The 19,958-nt window shown below is 40.1% G+C and overlaps 1 protein-coding gene across 2 annotated transcripts in view; it reads left to right on the top strand.

Annotated features, from left to right (window-relative positions):
* Positions 1 to 801: 801 nt before the first annotated feature.
* LOC106919797 (5'-AMP-activated protein kinase subunit gamma-1-like) overlaps positions 802 to 19,958 on the top strand; it is a 29,976-nt gene continuing 10,819 nt past the window's right edge. The window contains exons 1-4 of one of the 2 annotated variants that reach the window (XM_014990385.2): positions 802 to 1,086; positions 2,761 to 2,826; positions 7,772 to 8,021; positions 19,646 to 19,875. In XM_014990385.2, the coding sequence (XP_014845871.1) occupies positions 1,003 to 1,086; positions 2,761 to 2,826; positions 7,772 to 8,021; positions 19,646 to 19,875 (630 nt within the window). In that variant the 5' untranslated portion in view covers positions 802 to 1,002. Of the gene's footprint in view, positions 1,087 to 2,760; positions 2,827 to 7,771; positions 8,022 to 11,582; positions 12,035 to 19,645; positions 19,876 to 19,958 lie in introns of those variants that run through there. The other variant, XM_014990386.2, reaches the window with a different exon arrangement.

Raw genomic sequence — 19,958 nt, 5'->3', positions numbered from 1 at the left:
ATCCATCACTTGGTGCATTCATCTTTTGCTATTTGCTAGTTCCATTTTAAACGCATGTCCTTTGCCGAAATATCAACTCCAAAGAGAACTTTTGTGTTTGTAATTTAAAATAAAAAAAGAGAAAATGCAAGGTTTTGACATGAAAACTAACCAACCCAAGGTTAAAGAAACAACACATACAGTTACGCAGTAAAAAGGAAAACATAAAATTAAATTAATTGCATCTTTGTAAATTGTGCTCTCTGCAGTGAATGTGTTCTATCAACTTGTTTTAAAATCTAGCCTTGATGTTTCCTGCATGGCCACAAGATCTAATGAATATCTGAATCATACTGACATCTGTTGGTAGGGAATTACATTAGACTCGGGCGGTGTTATGTCAAAATTAGTTTCCGTCAAAGACAATTTTCCTGGCAGTGTGCCCTCGGTTTTGCCTCAACATATATATATATATAAATATAAACTTTTAAAAGAAATACACATATTTTAATAAAGGCGCTTCAAAGTGACCCTGCTACTTCTTCACAGTCTTACGCTATTAAGAAGTAAACTTGCTTAAAATTTTAAAGACATGGTCCATTTTGATTCACCGACAGGTGACTGAGCGTCTGAGCCTAAAATGTTACAAAAACATGATTCCTACCTCAGTTTTGACTAAAAAAAGGCAGGAACCAGGCTGCTTGTGTTCTTTTGGAATCAGGCCCGGAAACGCAGCAGGGAGCGCATTTCCTCTGAGTGACAGATTTCACCAGAACACCTGTAAACAATGTGGCGTATGAGGTGCGCCCTGCCTCTTTTTCACAGCCGAGCCTACTTCCTGGTGGACGAGCCTGCTCCTCGCTTGGTGTTGTCGTAGTAAAGAGTAGAGGGGGCAGCTGAAGTCAAAGTAGGCACGGCTGGCTGAGGCTCTGCCGTCGAAAACAACCAGTTGGTTACATAGTTTGGAAGTTTATCACACATTTTTTGTTTTGCTTTTTTAAAAACAACGAGAAGAAGACAAAAATGGGAAGCACGTTGATGGAGTCCAGCAAGGCGAGCTCAAAGAAAATGCCAAAAAAGAAGAAAGGTCTCCGGATTAACATGCCAGTAAGTCGTTGAAGTATTAGCCAGTTTGTTTTGTATTGCTAATTTAAAAATATATACTTTCAATGAAGTTTTTAAATGAACTTTTAGGTGTTATGCTTTTTTTTTTTTTTCAGCTGCATTCCGCCTCTGAGTAACGTCTTCCAAGTTAATCAGTTTATTTACTTTCACTAAAAATGTTTCTAATCTGTGTAAAATGCAGCCTCAGTTTGTGCAGAGACATCGTTGCATTGCTTGACTATTTCATTAAGCCATTTCTCACTTGTAGGTTGAGCTGCAACTGCAAGCATTTATTGTGATGTCACCGCAGGCAACTCCCACTACGGAGCTTCAATTGTTTACATGTGCAAATAAAATGCAGGTTGTTGTTTCTGAATGTTTTTGTTTTCTCCCAAACATGCATGGAATTTTCCAGGACGTGATGAGCAAACCTATCCGTGCTTGTTTTAGTGTTTTGAATGCGATCGTCAGAATACATTAACAAAGCAATTGGCAAAAGGAGTATCGTTTCAAAATACAACATATTTGAAATACTAACCCGTTTTTCTTTTCTTTTTTTTCTTTTTTTTTTTTGTATTTGAAAACGGATTATTAGAAATGAAAATTTAATTTTCGATCAAATTTATTTAGATTTTCTTTTCATGTGTCACATTTAAAAAATAGACTACATAAAATTAAAAGGTAAAATTAAAAGATTTTACATCAGGGACAGTTAACATTTGAGCCCTATGTAAAACAACACAAAACAAAACAACGCTCTTCTCTGCCATATATGGGCAGTGACGTCACGGGGTGAAGAATATACTTTTAAGTTGTGTACAGTTTGTCTGGAAATGCTTTTCTCCTTATTGGTGATTTCATGTTATTATTTGAAATCTAAAAACAAATGCAAAGCAAATTTTAATTCCTCTTCATCGCTATTGACTACAACCCCCCCCCCCCACCCCCTCAAAAATAAAATAATCGCTTGTTATTTTGTGTGTCATTTTCTGATGATTAAAAAAATGAACACAGTTCCCAAACCAGGACATTAAAGGTGAATTTTTTTGTAGTTTTTTTTTTATTTCTTTTATGCATCTTTTCCAGTTTAGAGCTTATACAGTATGACCAATGATACCTGCGGACTCTGTTTATTTTCATTTTATTAGCCGAGGTTGATACACAGATATTACTTATCGGTTTTTACAGTTGCTATCTCAGATTGTGGGGATAAGCAGAAGTCATTGTTTTTTTTTGTTTTTTTTTTTTACTATTTGCCAGTTGTCTGGTGCTGAAGCGGAAAACGTTCCAGTGCGCTGTAATGTTATGAATGTGACACTCGGATGCAACATATTGGAATTACACAGTGCTGTGTGAACTTTTCCACCCTCAAGTTGGACAAGGAACAAAAGAAAACAACTTATAATTGCCAGCCAGCTAAAACTTTGTAACAAAGCTGCTTCTTTGCCGCATGACGTCTCATCTAAAGAGAGTAACACCTAACCCTTTGCATTTTTTCACACAGGTTTCCACCGCGATTCCCACTTTAGACCTGATCCTACCCTCGGGTCTAGATCTATTCTGTAGAAAAACAGCCTGTGTTCCCAACGAGCACATCATGTTGCACGCTGAGACATGCACTTTATTTACTCTGCTGTATTTTCAGGAAGCTGACAGACAAATCTCTGCTTTGTGCAGGACTTTGGTGATTTTACTGCCCCTAAATTGGAGACCAGTGCCTCAACCAAAAGTGGCCTTCAGAAGGTACATTTAATCCTGCTTCTGACACACTTTGTAAGTCGCTTTCCAACTGTTTGTTTGCTCAAGCTTGCACTTTTCTCGCCCTCCCCCCGCCGATGATTTATGGCGTCTGTTTTGATGTGTTTGTTTGGCTTTGAACAAATTAACATGGATTTGGAAGAGCAGGATATTACACTAGGTCGTCTTCTTTTTTCTGCCAACTCACTTTGGCTTACAGTAACATCACGCCCACAGTGCCCAGACGCAGGCTCGAGCGCATACAGCACATTGATTTTTTTGGTAAACGCAAAAAGCAGCCCCATCCATGCTGTCTGCTTCTGTCCATCATTAGAATAAGCATTCCCAGCACCTGAAGATGGATATTGTAAATTTATCTGTGGAATATTTGTGCAGCAGAGATAAAACTCCGTGCTGGCTTGTGTTTTATGAGTGCTGAATATTATCAAGGCAAAACCCTGATAGCTGGTTTGCATGCTTTAACAAGCTCTTGCACAATATGAGATTGAGATTTGTTGGCAAATAGGGAGGATGGGTGTGTGCTCTCTCATTCCTCCAGTTTGCCAAATGACTGGGTCAGGGTGAAATGTGCCCGTGAACCAAACAAACATAACAAACCTGCCCTTCCTTCTTCAATTTACTTTGTCAAAAATTATGCTTTTACCATCTACATGGTTATTTCCTGCAGGACAGCAGTAACACCAGGTTCATTAAAAGTAATACTTTGTTTTTCCACATACGGCATCAAAACGTTAATGTTGCATTTTAATGTTTGCAGTAAAGACACTCCTCCAAGCTGGAGATCTCTGTGTATTTTAATGTGCCAGTGTATGAGGGCCAACAAATGGTTAAATGAGTTGTTGTTGGTTCATTCAGTGCAGGCAGGAGGCAGTGGTAGGAGGAGGAGGTGCTCTCTGTCTCCTGGTCGACTGGCTTCCACTTCTCATGTCTTTTTTGTTTTGGTCTCTATACAGCAAATAGTGAAGGGTTTCGCCATCTGTTTATGTGTTATTGACCTTGTGAAGAAAAACAAAAAAAACAAAAAAAAGAGCTAGATTGAAATGTAATGTTTATACAGTTTAACTGTATTGTCCAATTAGAGTGCTGCTTTTTTGTTGTTGTTGTTGTTGTTTTTTAAAGTATAAACTAACCAGCCATTTTATTTAGTTTAATAGCTTGGTTACCCAAATAGTCTTTCGCCCAATAACATGTAGGCATGTAGAAGTAGTGAATATGGCTTAAAGTTCGCTCGGAGCACGAGAATGAGGAAGAAACGGGATTAAGTGGTTCTGAATGTGTCACAGTTGTTGGTACCAGATGGGCTGGTCTGAATTTTTCAGAAGCTGCTGATTTCCTGGGACTCTTTTTTTTTTTTATGCACAAAAAAAATCTCTGACGTTTACAGGAAGTCGGCCTCAGAAAATACAATACAATTTCGTTGGTGAGAATGCCTTTTTTGGTTTCAAAGGTCAGAGAAAAATAAGTCGAGACACAAATGTAACAGCTGCTGAAATAGCCACTCAATACATTCTAGGTAAACAGAATACCTCTGATTGCACAACTAGTCGAACCTCCCAAAAGTGTGTCAAGCTCCGGTCCTAAATGGCCCTTGTCCTGCCACTTTTAGATGTGTCCCTAGTCCAACCCCCCTGACTTCGATGGATGAGATACCACCTCAGTGTGCAGTCAATGTGTTCAGAGATCTACTAAAGACATAATTATTTGATTCAGGTGTGTTTGGCCAAAGACACACTTAAAAGTTGCAGGACATCATCCGTCAACAACTGGAGTGTGTGAACCCTGTCGGCCTAGAGCAGGAAACCGAGGCTATGAGTCATACAGGCTCAGGAAAACTGAACAGTTTAATAATACTAATAGTAGCGTTATTATTTCTTAATCTGCAGAGGAAAATACCAATAAGAGATTAACATAATCAAAAGAAATCTCTGCGCAACGGGCGCAAAGCCAGAAAAAAAAAAACTCCCAACAGTACATCCACATCACAGCGCATTGCCTTCTGTGGAGTAGTTGTCATATTTTAAGAAACACGCCTTTGTGTACCTGCATGCTGCTTTTCCCATCAACATGGAGACAATTAACACAAATAGTTTTTCAGATTTTAAATAAAGAAAATCGAAAAGGCCGTAAAAGAAAAAAACAAGACGGAGTCTTCACTGAGAGAACTTCAGGATGGCCACATTTTAGTGCTCCTTTGATAAAGTGAAGGACATCACTTATCACATCGGGTGACATCACATCACATCGGGCTTAGAACTAATGTTCTAAGCCCGATCAGATGAATGCAATGCGATTATCAGTGCCTGATAAAGGTAAATGTGCCGTCACCTTCATCTTGTCACTTTGTCCTGACTCCAGTTGTTCCACGGTTATTTCCAAGTCATATCTGCAGGAGGCAGCTTAAAGAAGGGCTTTACGTGGATGTTATGTCTGGTTGCTCCAAGTCAAGCAGAGGCTGTTTATAGATTAGAGAGTCGATCTTGGCTTGTTCTGTCTGCCCTTAGCTGCAGGAGAGATAACATTAGCTTGAAAGAAAATGTGTTTATGTGTATAAAGTGAAATAACAAAAGTCAGCCTTGCAGGTGCTGCAAATCTTTCATTAGTCTATCTTATTTTACCAACAAGTGGGCAATATTCTTGGAAAACATAGCATGAGTACATCGTTCAGGGTTATTACTACAAGCATATCACAGCTTCGGTGTTGTGCAAATACCAATGAACCCCTAAGCCTCTGTTTTTTTGTTTTTTTTTACCCTCTGGTCATCAGACAGCACTACAATAAAGATAGACATAATTATGTTTTTCGTGCTGAATGGAAAGTGTCAAGTACACTGCAAACTAGCTTTACCTTACCAAACATAGTTTCTGGCTACTTTGAGAAACAGAACTCCTATTTATCACATAAAGTTAAACTATAAACAAAACTCTATTAAGATGGAGGTTTATTAGATGCTCAGATAGTTTAATATGAGCTCAAGTAAACGGATCTGGGGTCTGGTGAACCAAAACCTCGAGGGTCTTCTAAAGCACAATTTATTTCTCTTTCTTTATAAACACAAAATTACAGTTAAAAAAAAAAAAATATATATATATATATATATATATATATATATATATATATATATATATATATAACTGATCGTTTTTATTTTCTTGTCAAGTAAACATCAGTTTATTTTATGTGCAACCTATACAAAGTAGTTCATGGGGAAAATAATGTTTTTTTGGTTTTTTTTGTACAAATGACAATTAGGAAAGTGTGGCATGCATTTGTATTCGGCCTCCATAAGTCTTCAGGGTATGTCTAGATCAGCTTTGCTCAGGCTGAAATTTTTGCTCCCTCATCTTTGCAAAGTATCTTAAACATAGAAAGATTAGATCCAGGTCTGGTCTTTATCGGCCATTCTAGCCTTATATTTCTTATGCAAAACATTCTTTTGTAGCTCTGGCTGCAGATTTAAGGTCCTTGGATTGTTGAACTGTGAACCTTCACCACAGTGTCAAATCTTTTGCTGCATTTTCTGTCAAGGTTTCCCTGCATTTGCCTCCTCTCCACAATATAATGCTGCCACCACCATATTTCACCTGGGATTGGTGTGTTTGTATTTGGTGGGGAACGTGCAGAGTTAGATTCTCCACTACACAGCATTTTGCATCTTGGACAAAACGTTCAATTTTGGTCTTATCCAACCAGGAAATCTCTCTTCACATGTTTCCTGTTTGTCTGAAATAATATTGTTTTAACTGAGAGTTCTTTCAGTAGTATCATTCTTTTTGCCACTATTGACTAAAACCCAGATTTACTGGTAGTTGTTAACTAGTGGTTATGTTCAGCTCCTGCAGAGCCTCCATGAGCCTCTTGACTGCTTTTCTAATTAATGTTCTCCCTGCCCAGTCTGTCAGTTTTGATGGACAGAAATGAATTTGTGCTACACTTTTTCCCTCTTTTGGACTGAACCGTGCTCTTTCAGACGTTCGAATCATGTCCCCTAAACTTGATATAAATGTCTTCAGAACTTTATTCCTGCCCTGTTTACTCTGCTTTTCAAGATGCTGTTTATTCTCTAACAAACCTCCGATGTCTTCATAAAACAGCTGGATTTATACCGAGATTAAATGAGACGACGATAGATTGTTAGGCCTGTCACAATAGCACGTTTTCCAGGCGATTAATTGCCCGAGTAATTGTCGCAATAAAGGATAATGTTGTTTTGAGAAATGGTTCAAGTAACAATTTCATTGGTGCATAATAATGCAAGTTCAGCTTATAAAAACAGCAGTAAACATTAATTTTGTAAAGAACCATTAACACTGGAATTGGACGATATTTTAAATATCCAAATTAAAACGCAACAACAACAAAACCAATAATGAAAACAGGAATAAAAACCACACACAACCAGAATTATAAATAAAATAGACTCTGATGTTTCTAAACAAAATTCTCCTTCATAAAATGATAATCGGAATGGAAATTTTCAAGCTCATTTCAATTTATTATGCAATTAATTAATTACTTACCTTTTACAACAGGCTGACAGACTAGTGTTACTTTGTGTATATGTCAGTAGTAATATTTGCATCCAATATCTAAAGTGTTTAACACTACCTCTTTCACAATCTGACAATCTGGGCTTTATTACAGGTTTCACATGGGACTCAGATTTGTACACAGCTTTTTATGAGGCACCATTAGCTGCTGCAGTGTAGCTATCTAAACAAAAGCCTGTGTAAAAAGGAGAAGTGACACAAAATGTGCCATCAGCAGACCTTGTTTCACAATAAATCTTTTCCTGACTCTTGCTTTCTTCGCTTTCGTCCTTTGCTTTGCTGTTTGTGTACCGAGCAGCTCTGCAGCCTCTCGCTCATAATGAGCCACACATTCACTTAAGTGCAGGAGAATAAAGCTGTCTCTTCTTTTATTGTCTCTCAGGGGGATCGTCTCATCCGCTCAGCCAGCCCCACAAAAGAGGTTTCTGCCAAGAACCCGGCCAGCAACCCCTCAACGCCCCACTCCGCTCCGGTGCCGTCAAAGGCCGCTTCAACGTCACCCAAAACCATTTTCCCCTATCCCTCCCACCAGAACGCCTCGCCCAAGTCCCCCCATCGCCTCAGCTTCAGTGGCATCTTCCGGTCCAATTCCACGTCGACGAGCATCAAAATTTTCTCCAGAACCAGGAGAGGTAAGTGGATAAGTCACGGTGGCAACGAAGGCTCCGCTTGTGCGTTAAATGACGCGTTCTTATCGTTCTAACTCTGAAAGCAAAACACTGATTTCATGAAGGAGAAAGAGCGGCGAAAAGGAAGTTCGACTCAAGTGGGGAAACTTTTGTCACATTATCTGGGTTTCCTGCACTGGTTAAAGCCACATCCAGGTCCCTGTGCTGCTTGAGATCGAGGTTACACAGAACATGTCTGCCTTCGTCTGCTCTGCACTGCTCGACGTTGTGGCGCAGACTTGAAAGAAGAAACGTCCACCTCGATGAAGAAGAAGAATAAAACCACTTCTTTTCGCTGTGGTGCTCTGCAGCTAAGCAATCTCATGACGGACAACCTGCGGAGAGGTTTTTCGTGTTATTGTCGTCAACAGTTTTTCTCTAGGAAAAAGGAGTCGGTTGTCTTTGCTGTTTGAAGGCCAGTTTGTTTTATGAAGTTTGGCATCTGAACCATTGGAGGCCTGCCAAAGTGCATTCACCAGCTACTACTGCAGCTCATTAGGGCATAATCAAAAAGCAGGGAGAAATGAGACCGAGTAGGTAGAACAAGGCCCTGCTTTATGAAGCACAGACCTAACTGGCAGACTTTAAGCTTTCGTGTCTCCATGCATTTGCGGGTTTATCGTTGCATAACAGTTAAAAGCCTTGTCTTCATGGAAACAGCCCTGCTGGAAGCTTCATCAAACAGCTACATGAATGAGTCATGCGTTTTTTTGGCGCGCACATGAACCCATTCTTCTGTGTTTCCTCGCAGAGGGTCAGCTTGGCAGAGGCTGGTGGAACATCTCGGCTCGGGCCAAACCTTATCATGCTCAGCTTCCTCTGGAGAACGGCATCGATCGTAAAGCAAACCAAAAAACAAATGAATAAATAAATAAATAAGTAAACAAAACAAGAACACACTGCGGCTGATTCACTCCTCCAAAGGGACCAGCTTGGGTTTATTAGTGTGATTTGATTCGACACGCAGCTTAATCGCGGGATAATCAACGGAAAGAGAGATTTAAACTGAATGTCAAAGACCGAGTGAGTGCGCGTTTCAAAATGTCTCTCTACATCGCTCTGAAAAAACTATTTACACCCCTTGAATTCTTTCCCATTTTGTTAGTTTACAGCCACAAACTTCAGGGCATTTCACTGCAGTTTTATGTGATAGACCAACAGGAAGTGGTGCGTAACCAAGATGTGCATGATTGAAATAATTTTCTGATTTAAAAATCTGAAAAGTGTGGTGTGTATTCGTACTCTGCCTCCCTGAGTCAGTTGGACAGATCTTTTATTGCATTTAGAGGTACAAACAAGTCTTTTGCCATTTGTCTCTACAGACTATGCTAGAGACTGAAATTTGTGTCTCTTATCTCGGTGAAATGTCTCTAAGTCAGCCAGGAGAGGAGGAAATACAGACGTTAATGTTTAGGTAATTTAAAAATTCTCAATTGAATTTTTAGGTCTGGACTTTAACAGGGCCATTCAAGAATTGCAAAGTATTGAGATCTCCATCCATGTCATCGACTCTAACCAGCTTCCCTTGTCTCTCCTGAAGAAGAACATCCATCCCCACAGCATGACGCTGCCATCACCCAGTTTCACCAAAGAGATTATTTCATGCTGACTTTTCTTGTTAGATTTGTTTTTAACCACACAGCATTTTTGCTTGTTGGCGAAAGAGTTCACTCATGGTTTTATCCGACCTGATCGTCTTCTTTCACATTCGCTTTGTCCCGTGCTTCAGTTTTTTTAACTTATGTGCTTCCGAACTGGTCATCTCATGACTTTTCTACAATAATGGCCTTTTTTCTTGCTACTGTTTTGTAAATGGTAGATTTATAAAGTAAGTAGTAGTTGTCGTAGCAACAGATTCTCCTGTCTGAGTTGTGAATTTCTCCTGGTCCTCATGTTACCATTGGCCCCTGGCCTGCTTCACTGACTAACATTCTCCTTGCCTGACTGGTTAGCTCAGGTGTTGTTGTTTTTTGGGAGGTTTTACACTCTGCCACACTTTTTCCATTTTCAGATGATTGATAGAACAGTGACGTTCAGAGTTCAGCCTTCTTCATATGCTGACTGCTGTCTTTCCTGTTCTGAGCCCTTTACAGAACAGCAGGATTTATACTGAGATAAAAAAAATGGGACTCTAGTTTCTATTTAGATGGTTTCTGTTTACATTTGGTTGAACTTTTTTTTTAATTTATTTTATTTAGAGGTAGCAGAGTAAAGTGAGGCAGCATATAACTCCCTGGCATACTTAAAAATGTTTCCTTTCCCTTCTGCCTCTAAATTATATACTACTTTGTTTCAGTCTACCCTAAAACATCCCATTAATAGATTGTCACTTGTGTTTGTAACAAGGGAAAATGTGGAAAAACTCAAGAAATTATTTTCCAAGACATTGAAAATCAAGTGGAAGTTTATGTTGATGCTTTGCTTTCACCACAAGGGGGTGCTGATAGCAAAGTCACTTCGATGGCACCTCCTCTTAACACCACAGAAGTTTTTTTTTTTTTTTTTTCCCCAATCTCCAGAGTTTGCATCTTTTTCAGATGCCACTCAACAGACAACAGCTTTGTCTTTGATATGTTTGCATATATTCAAATATGACCAGAATGTTGCCCCATTCTGGCCTGTTTCTAAATGTGTTTTCCCCCGTCGCCTGGACATTGTGAGCCTCTTGCTGCTGCTGTTGCTCTTCCATCGCCTTATGTGGAAGTGACCAGACTCTCAGGAGCTCCCTTCACAGCCATGTACAGTTTCCCTCCTTCTCTCTCCCTTTTGGTTGCCAATGTGCCTTTTGTTGTCAGTAAATAAAGCAACTGGGTAGCTTTGACCTTCTTCGTTCTTGCACACCAGTCCTTACAAGGTGTTATTATGTTTCTTTTAGCTAAGGAGCAATCTCTCCCACAATGAAACATTACTTTTCTTGTGAATTTAATATCTGGATATTTTTTTAATTCTTACTAGGAGTGTAATAAAATCCTAAAAGCATAAATCATTGATTAAATTTGAGCTCCGAAGTCATGTTGGCTGTTCACCTCTTGCATAGCATGTTAATTGAAATCTATACTTCCCCAGTTTGAACTATTATGAGCAGTTGGGGGGCATCGATAGAGGGGGTAGGAGAGGGCGCTAGTATTGAACTGCAGCTTTCTGATCAGCTGACAGAGCATGGGATGTCCCGCTGCCGTCATCTGACAGGGGGGCTGGTCTCAGCACTCTTAAAGGTCAGGTTACAGACACCGAGCCGCACAACTGTCCCCGAGCCGGGCCACCGCATTGTGTTAAACTGCAAGATCAGATGAATGCGTTTACCCCCAGAAGCAGCCTGACGAAGTGACCTCACGTGATGACTGAGCGAAGCAGATGTTCCTGTGCTGAATTTACTCCGTGAGGAAGAGGGAGGGCGGGGAGACGGCCGGCCTCGGCCAATCGGCAGGGATTTTTGTGTGGACTCGCCTCCTTTTACAGCAGTGGAGCGACTTGCTATATTAGAGATGCCACCCACAGCTGCACCTGACAATTTACAGCGCCAGCGCCTCTGAGAGAGAAGGAGAGCCACCCTGACCCGAGCATCACTCTGGCTCTCTGGAATTTACAGCTTTCACATTCTTGTCTTTTTATTTTGAATTTATGACCTGCATACCACCTCCTGCTGGGTCAGCACTTACTTTTTTTATCCTCCTTCTTATTTGCTGTTGGAGAGTTTCTCTAATTAATTCCTTCAATCATCATTTTTACTGATCTGGATTTATTCTCGGCGAACAAACAAAACAGAGCAAAAACAAAGTAAATGGAGTGACTGTCACTCGGGGCAGTTTTGAGAGTGCGTTCCCATCGTGATGCGGATGGTCATGACCACACTGAGTCTTGAGCCAACCACCCACTGCTTTCCATGAAGCGGTTTGGCAGCCTAAGGAGGAGCAAGAAACGAAAAGAGCAGGATGGGCTAGAAGGGAGGCATCAGTCCGAGGCTTCGTGTCTGGCCGGTAACGTTCCACACTCCTCACTTGCCTATGACAGGATTTCCGGCTTTCTTAGACACTTTTTTTCTTGTTCTAGTGAGACTCTCATGTCATGAGAATACATTTTGCATTAAGTGTTCTTAACATTGAACATCAGGGTTGCTGTTCATTTGTTAAAGTTTTCTAAATAGACATTCAGCTTTCACCAAGTCTGCCGTTATGCTGCTGTATTTGGCATCAGTAGAACTGCTGCGGTGTAAGTCAGTAGAGAGCTACAATGTTTGAAATTTAGAAAAGACAAGAGAGTTGCAGATTGCGTAGGCAACGACTGCTGTTCATGATCACCATTACAGCGACGCACAGAGTTGAGGCACCACTGATGCAGCTAATCTTTAATTTCACACGTGCCGCCATGCATCTGCATCAGCAAACACAGTACCGAGACACGAGCTTATATGCTATGGCTATGTGCACGGTCCAGGGGGTCAGCAGTTTTTTTTTTTTTTTTTTTTTTGCTGCAGAGTTCATATTAAATGCAGCTTTTGTAGTTTTTTGGATTAAATATTATAGCCAGCATTGTAGGATTTTGATAGAACGATGCAAACTGAAATCAATTAATCCGTTTTCTAGCACCAGAGAAATTTATAGCTACTCTACTTCATGTCCCTTCAATGTCATTTTTTTTCTGTCCTGTTATCCGAGGGGAGTCCGGAATAGCTGCTCCACTTGGAGCACGTCACTAAAATAGAGTATAAGCTGTCACATCGAGATGAAGTAGATGTTTTTGGGTGAAGCAGCCTGCATCATGTTTTTCTTGCACATTTGGATATTTAATATTAATTTAAACGATACTTGGGGAAATAGAAGTGGTATAAATAATAATAAAAAACTGACTTAAGGACCTATTGAAATATTCTATAAATTGCAAGCCACAAAATTCCAGCCTCTGTTTTGGCAAAAGACGGGAAACTGTGACTGTTTTCCCAGCTTCAAATGGCTAAAATTGCACACAGGCATATCGCATCATGTACACATGAATGTATGCTAAGATTAAAAGAATCATAGACTTGTACCAGCTTATGAGGCTCCCAAAAGATTTTCAAAAACGGTGAAATTAAGAATGATCAACTCTGTTGACATTAACCTGCTTGGTTGTACAACCAGAAAGAGACTAAGCAAGTTAAACTCTGATGGAAGTTCTGCAGGGAGAAAAGTTTTGCTCTCTGAGAAAAACACAAGACCCAGACCGAAGTTTGCCAGAGAGAACATCGACAAAGTCCAGAATAAATTTCCATGCACGGGTGAGTTTGAAACTTAATTACTTGGACACCAGAACAGAAATATTCGGCAGATTCCAAATCCAGTTTTTCAGAAAAAAAAAAAAACTCCTATCATAAATCATTAAGGTGTAAGTGTCATGGTTCAGAGATGCTTTACTGCAGCAGGATCTGGTCAGCTCACCATCATAAATCCCACCATGAGGTCTTAATATGTATCAGAGGAAAAAGTGACCATCTCTGCAGCATGACAATGACTCTAGACAAGTACTAGTTAATCCACCAAGCTCTGGCTGAGAATTAAGAGATGGAAAGCCCGGGATTGGCAGAATCAAAGCCCAGATATCCACAGATATTCTGGGATTACTTGAAATGGGCTGTACAACCCCTTAAACATCTCATAGCAGAAAGTGAGGAGCAGGGAAAATGTTCCCAAGTGTCTCATTACAGCCAAGCCACCATCATGGAGGATGTTATAACAGGATGTCTTAACATCTTTTAGAGAGACATTGATATGTTCAAAAAAAATAACTGAGTATTAATAGGGTGTCCCAGTTTTTTTTTTTTTTTTCACGTAATTATATGTGGGAAATATCACCTCCCATAGATTGTTTCCGACATCAACTGGTCTCGAATAACTCTCATAGCTTTTGAAAATGAAGTTTTTCTTTTATGAAGTTAATTCATTTGAAGAGGTTTGTTTTTATTTGACATTTCCAGGGAATTTGAACTGCAGTCATGAAGGAAAGGGAGGAGATATCTTAGAATCCATTCAGATTAATATTTATTTAAAGAATAAACACAGAAGAGTCTACTGGTCTCTTGACACGTGACACACACCCTCTTTTTTTCCAGCGCTGCTGACAGAGGAATCTCTGCACAGCTGTTTAATCTGCCCTGATGGTCGTTGTGGGGAAACGGAGTTGGTTTATCTCTCAAGGGGTTTGATGGTTTTTCCACCTTGAATTGCTCCAAAGAAAAATTAGACGAAGGAGAAAAGTTCTTCGAGAGAAGAGGAACAAAGCAAACTAGACTTTGCTGGAACTTTTTCTGAGAAATATATTGCAACCAAGTCAGTGAGGCTGGATAAATCTGATTTGTTGAGCCTGTTTTCTGGTGTCTCACTGCCAGTGCCATTAATTAGCAGTATCGTAGAGGTCATCTCATCAGAATGTAATCAGACTGTGGAGTTTCATGAATGTGTTTTCATAGAATTATTACTCAGTCAAGGCCAAAATCCAGCCTACTTTTGCGAATCCTGCTTACCTTTCAGAGAAGAAGCAGTTCCAAGTCACAAGATAACAGTATCTTTCTGGCAGAAACCAGAAGTCTAATTCAAGGTGTTGGGGATGCACAGCAGTTCTACGAAGCAGAACCAAAGAATGCTTTCATTTCAAAAGCTTACTGTGCTCTAAATTAGTAGATGATTCACTTTAGGAAATCTTGACATGCATCTAATTAAACGTTTATCACAGTGGCTACAATGTCATGCAAACTGCGTGGTTTAACAAACACAGGAACGTTATCTGTGGAATAAAAGATTTTTTTCGGCTCAATCCAATGTCACGATCAACGTCGTCTTTATGAGACCTGGTCAGAGCATTAAATCTGCAAAAGTTCACATTTTGATACGGCAAACATTCAGCAGTGAACCGTACAAGGATTTTTCCTGGATTACTTAATTAAAGGAAAACAAAACGTTTGTCCGCCGTGATCTGTTGTTCTTTTGCTAATATCACAGAATCTGACATAGCTGCAGATTACTTTAACGTAACGGAACTAGGGAATTCTAGAGAACTTGACGCTTTCCATCTGATGACAAGCCACAAGTAGTTGGTAATTTTATTTTCCAGCAAGATTTATTGCCTGTCCACACTGCCGAAGGTACCAGAAGCTGGTTCAATGGCCAGCGTGTTGCTGTTCTTGATTGGCCAGCAAAATATAGCATAGAAGATCTATAGACGGTTATCATTAGGAAGATGAGAGACAGGAGAGCCAGTAAAGCAGATGACCTGAAGGCACCTGTCAAAGCAATCTGGGCTTTCTCTACACCTTTGCAGTGCTGATTTCCTCTATGCCATGTTGCATTGATGCAGTAATTTTCACAAGATGAGGCCCAATCAAGCATTGTGTGATTGGAAATGTACGTATGCATTTCAGAAGCCTGAGATTTGTGCTTAAAGCATCCATTTCTGATTGGTCTAATGTGATGTTGTGGTTTTCTGAGATTCAGAATTTTGGGTTTTCTTTACCTGTAAGCCATAATCATTAAAATAGCAAAAAATAAAACCTTTAAATTTTGTACTATGTCTAATGAATCTCTATAAAGAAGACAAGAAATATTGTCTTCTTGACTCGACACCACTTCAGTCCTTTGGTCCAGAGGAGGGGTCTCAAACTCCAGTCCTCAAGGGCCGCTGTCCTGCAGATTTTAGATGTGGCACAGGTACAAAAAAAAAAAAAAAACCCGCTGGAATGAAATGGCTTAATTACCTCCTCCTTGTGTAGATCAGTTCTCCAGAGCCTTGCTCATGACCTAACTATTCTATTCAGGTGTGGTGCAGCAGAGGCACATCTAAAAGTTGCAAGACAGTGGCCCTCGAGGACTGGAGTTTGAGACCCCTGGTCCAGAGTCTAGGCACTGCAGAATCAAAAACCACATTCCTCCTATTGTTAGACAGCATCCTTTGGGATTTCATCTTCTGCATGTGAAAATTAATCGTGGCCTATCAGAAAACATCTCGGTGCTTCTTAGTAATACTGTTTTGGCTTTTTAGGTGATTATTAAACATCTGGTTATGATACTGTTTTTATATTTCTGTTTATTCTAATATGGGGAAGTGATTTAGTGTAGCTGACGTACATTGCAACATTGCTGCAGAAGTTTGCTCACTGAGTGACAAATCAATGTCTGAAGCTTTAGTTACTTCAGTACTGGACTGAATTCAGATGGTAAGTTTCATATTGCTCCAAGAGTCAGTCCTGTTCAAGGGCTGAGAGGATCCGCTTTTATAGGTGTTACACTAACACGTCGCTGCTTTAAAACGTGTTAATACAGCCTGGGTACAGACCAATGCAAAACTGCAACCAAGTTGGATTTTGTGATTTTAATTTGGAGCTGCTAATGACTTTAAGGCAATAACATTCACTAATAGTTTTGTTCCGCGATAATTTGCTTTTTCGATTGCAATTTTTGTGCTGTTCATTGTCAAAATAGCTCAGGAATATTATTTTGTAAGAAAATGATTTGAGAAATGTTCCTGTTTGATTTGCTTCACTAGGAAAATAATTGTGGGAGAACAGTAAATTGCTACCAGAATGATTATAATCTCATTTTATGACTTTTTCTAGTCCGACTAAGCATCCAAACGTTGTTTTTTTTTTTTTTCCCCCTCATTAAAATAATCAACTTTCCATATGTTTGAGAAGCTGAAATAATGTGCTCATCTGTATTAGGTATACCTTGCTGTTAGTTTTAACTAACAGCCAACGTTAAAGCATAACACCTCGGTTTGATCTTTTTATTTTTCAACCTTAAAAATCATTGTCGGGTCTTCTTTTGTTTTTCTATACAAGTTGGTTGCGTCAGAATTGATCTCCTCTTTGGTAACTCTAAAGTTAAATTAGATGATTGTTTGCTTTGGATCAGGATGAATTCTTTGCAGCAACACATCCATGTCCCATTTCCCCGGCTGGTGCCTAACTGTCCTCTATTACCCAGACAGATGAGAGGGCTCGCAGGCCCGCTGTTATCTGCTCCTGTGGAATGTGCCTCAGCAGCGTGGCTAAAAAAAGACGGCTGCACAGCGGAAGCTGGGCACACCAAAGAGGCCTGCTGAGCGCCAACTAAATGTCAAGAGATAGTGTTAAAGGGGAAAATAATCAGGGTCTGCTTTGACTAAAATGTTTCACGACTTAATATTGTTATGTTTAAGTTTGTGTCTAAATATTATTTTAAACCGCTCTCTTTTGCGGTACAGAAACATGAGATGTTGCCTGAACTCACTAATAGTCAAGTGTTTAAAGCGTTTATATCTGTCATAATAAAAAAAAAAGAAAACTAAACTCCCCTTCTTCGGCTTTTCTCATTCCTTCAAAATTCAGGGTGAAGAGATTGTAATGTGAACCATGTAGCCCACGTCGTAGCTTATTGTCAGGTCTCAGAAATATGTCACGGGGGAGCACCCGTAGCAACATGAGGGTCGCATGTCGCCCCACGCAAGCTTGCCAGGCCTGACGTGAAAGAGCATGCAGGCTGTCATGTGATAAACGAACCCCAGTCTGACGAAGCCGCTGCGTCACAGACAGCTGATCGTTACATGGGAATTTAAAGTCGCTCTCTCAACAACAGGAGGTGGGATCTCCCTCGGTAGTGATTTATTCTCAGTTAATCTATTATTCATCACTTTTTTTTTTCTTGTTTCTTTACAGCACTCGCTTGCTTTTGTTTATGAGCTGACCTTTGAGCTCCCTAAAGCAGATTTTTCATGAAAACAATCAGGAGGATGCAGGTTTCAACAGCTGCTAGTACACTGTAGTGTTGATGGCTTAAAGAAAAAGATTGCAGGTAATCAGTTAGCTAATGCACATTATAAACCTTTTATTACTGCTGAAATCATTCAGACAACAGTTATAGTTGTAGCACAATGTTATCTATCAAACAGAAAAGAATTTCAGTATTGTTAAAATTAGTGGTGTTTAAAATAGAAAGTTAATATTGACCCAGATCTGTCATCCAAAGCTGTAGTGAAACTGTTTTTAAAAAGACATAAATATTTTTATTTCACAATGTCTGAGTTCTGCTGATTTGGATTGAGGTATGAAAAATCAGCTGTGGATACATGGTGACTCAGGAGAAAAAGGTATATAAAGGAGATCCTAAAATCCTTGGGGAAGTAAAAGGTTTTACTAAAAACTAAATAAAATAATAATTTAACATTTGTTTTAAGCAGATATGTTGACCAAAGTGGAGATTAAGATTGTTCAGAGTTAACTTTTATATCAAATTTATTGGTTCTGTAAGAGATGAACAAAACTTAATCAGACCAGTTGTCAAATATTGCAGAGAAAGAAAATACACCAATAGTGCCAACTTGTGGTCAAGTAGAGATTTTATGACTTGCTTTTGCAAAAGATTGTGAGGGTAGCTTTATTTATAAAACATACACTCATTTTTACCCAAGTTCATTCTGAGTTGGTAGCTCTGTCACCTTGTAGCAAGTTGTGGGTTCGACTCGCGGGGTCTTTCTGCATGAAGTTTACTTGTTCTCCTTGTGCATGCGTGGGTACTCCGGATTCCTCCCACAGTCCAAAAACATTCAGCTGCTAAGCTGGAACATTCAGTCTGTTGCAGTGGTATGGTTTTAGGCTTACTGTTTATTTTGCAATTATTAATAAGTGATTGCTGTGGTACGAGGAGGAAACTATAAATATATCGCTGCGCTTGACGTTACTGTATTGCTAGCTCGCTGTTACTGTCTCTTACTCTGCAGTTGTGGAGTCACAATGTCTGGGATCATGAGCGCCCCCAGCCATGAGGCAAGAGAACTGCCTGCCTCACCTCGAGTCTGTTCTCTGCCGTTTCTGATCGCTCCTCAACACACACAAAAAAATCACTGTACATTATATATACATAAGCTAAATTATGGAAAATCAGTTCATATGTTAAATGTTTTGTAACCATTTTATTGGCGACGTTCAGACAGGAGGAACTTGCTCTCATCGAGTGGCAGCCGGCGCAGTTAGCGAGAGTCAAAAGGTGAGGCTCAGCTCGCTGCTGCCTCACTGGCTTCGCTTCCGAGCATTTGAATGGGAAAATGAGAAAATTCAGCGATTTTTGAAGAAAAAATAATCAGAATTGGTTAAGCTAAATAAAAAATAAATACTTTAACCACAGGGTTAAAATAGCAATATACATTCTTTTTTCATTATATTTTTCCATTATGACAGGTGAGGCTCTGCCTCACTTGCCTCCCCTGACCGCACGTCACTGGTGCAGAAATGACCTGGTGGGCTGATCTGTCAGTCAAAGCAGAAGAGGAGAGTGGTTTATTTCAGATCTTTGCTGAGGTAGATAAGATTGGTGGATAACATCGGCTTCACATGCAAGTATCGGCCGATCACTGAGCTCCCAAAATTGAGGTAAATCAGCTAGTTGATAAATCGGTGCAGTCCTGCTTAGGTATGTTATTTAGATAATTGATAGCCTCCCTGGTCATAACGGCAGCACCTCTGCGATGCATGTCTACATTGTCAGCCAGCTTTGCTTAAAGGAAAAAAAAATGGGTACAAATGTAAAGAAAGAAAAGATAAGATGACTTATCTGTCGTGAACCTTATCGCTCTCTCTCTCTCTGCAGCTTCTGGGCTCTCCACACCTCCCACCACTCCGACCCAGGCATTGAACCAGCCTGTGTTCAGCCAGGAGGCCCAGCAGCAAAGCGGCCCCAGCCCAGAACGCCTGGAGCCCAGTACCCGAGCCCACTCCCTGTCCGCGCCCCCGGACACAGGACAGCGCCTCAGCCTTCCCCACACCAAACCCCCGATCCCATCAACCAGCCCTGTGCCACCCATCTCTACCTCACAACATGTGAGTCATGCTAATGTGAAATGAATACTTCACAAAGTCTGTCTTTTATCTGTTTTATGAAGCAGAATTATTTTTGCAATTAT

This window comes from Poecilia mexicana, unplaced genomic scaffold, assembly GCF_051168715.1.
Source record: "Poecilia mexicana isolate PSO_F unplaced genomic scaffold, ASM5116871v1 scaffold_17, whole genome shotgun sequence".
NCBI lineage: Eukaryota > Metazoa > Chordata > Actinopteri > Cyprinodontiformes > Poeciliidae > Poecilia > Poecilia mexicana.
Note: the sequence above shows the minus strand (reverse complement) of the source record. Positions and strands in the feature narration are given on the sequence as shown.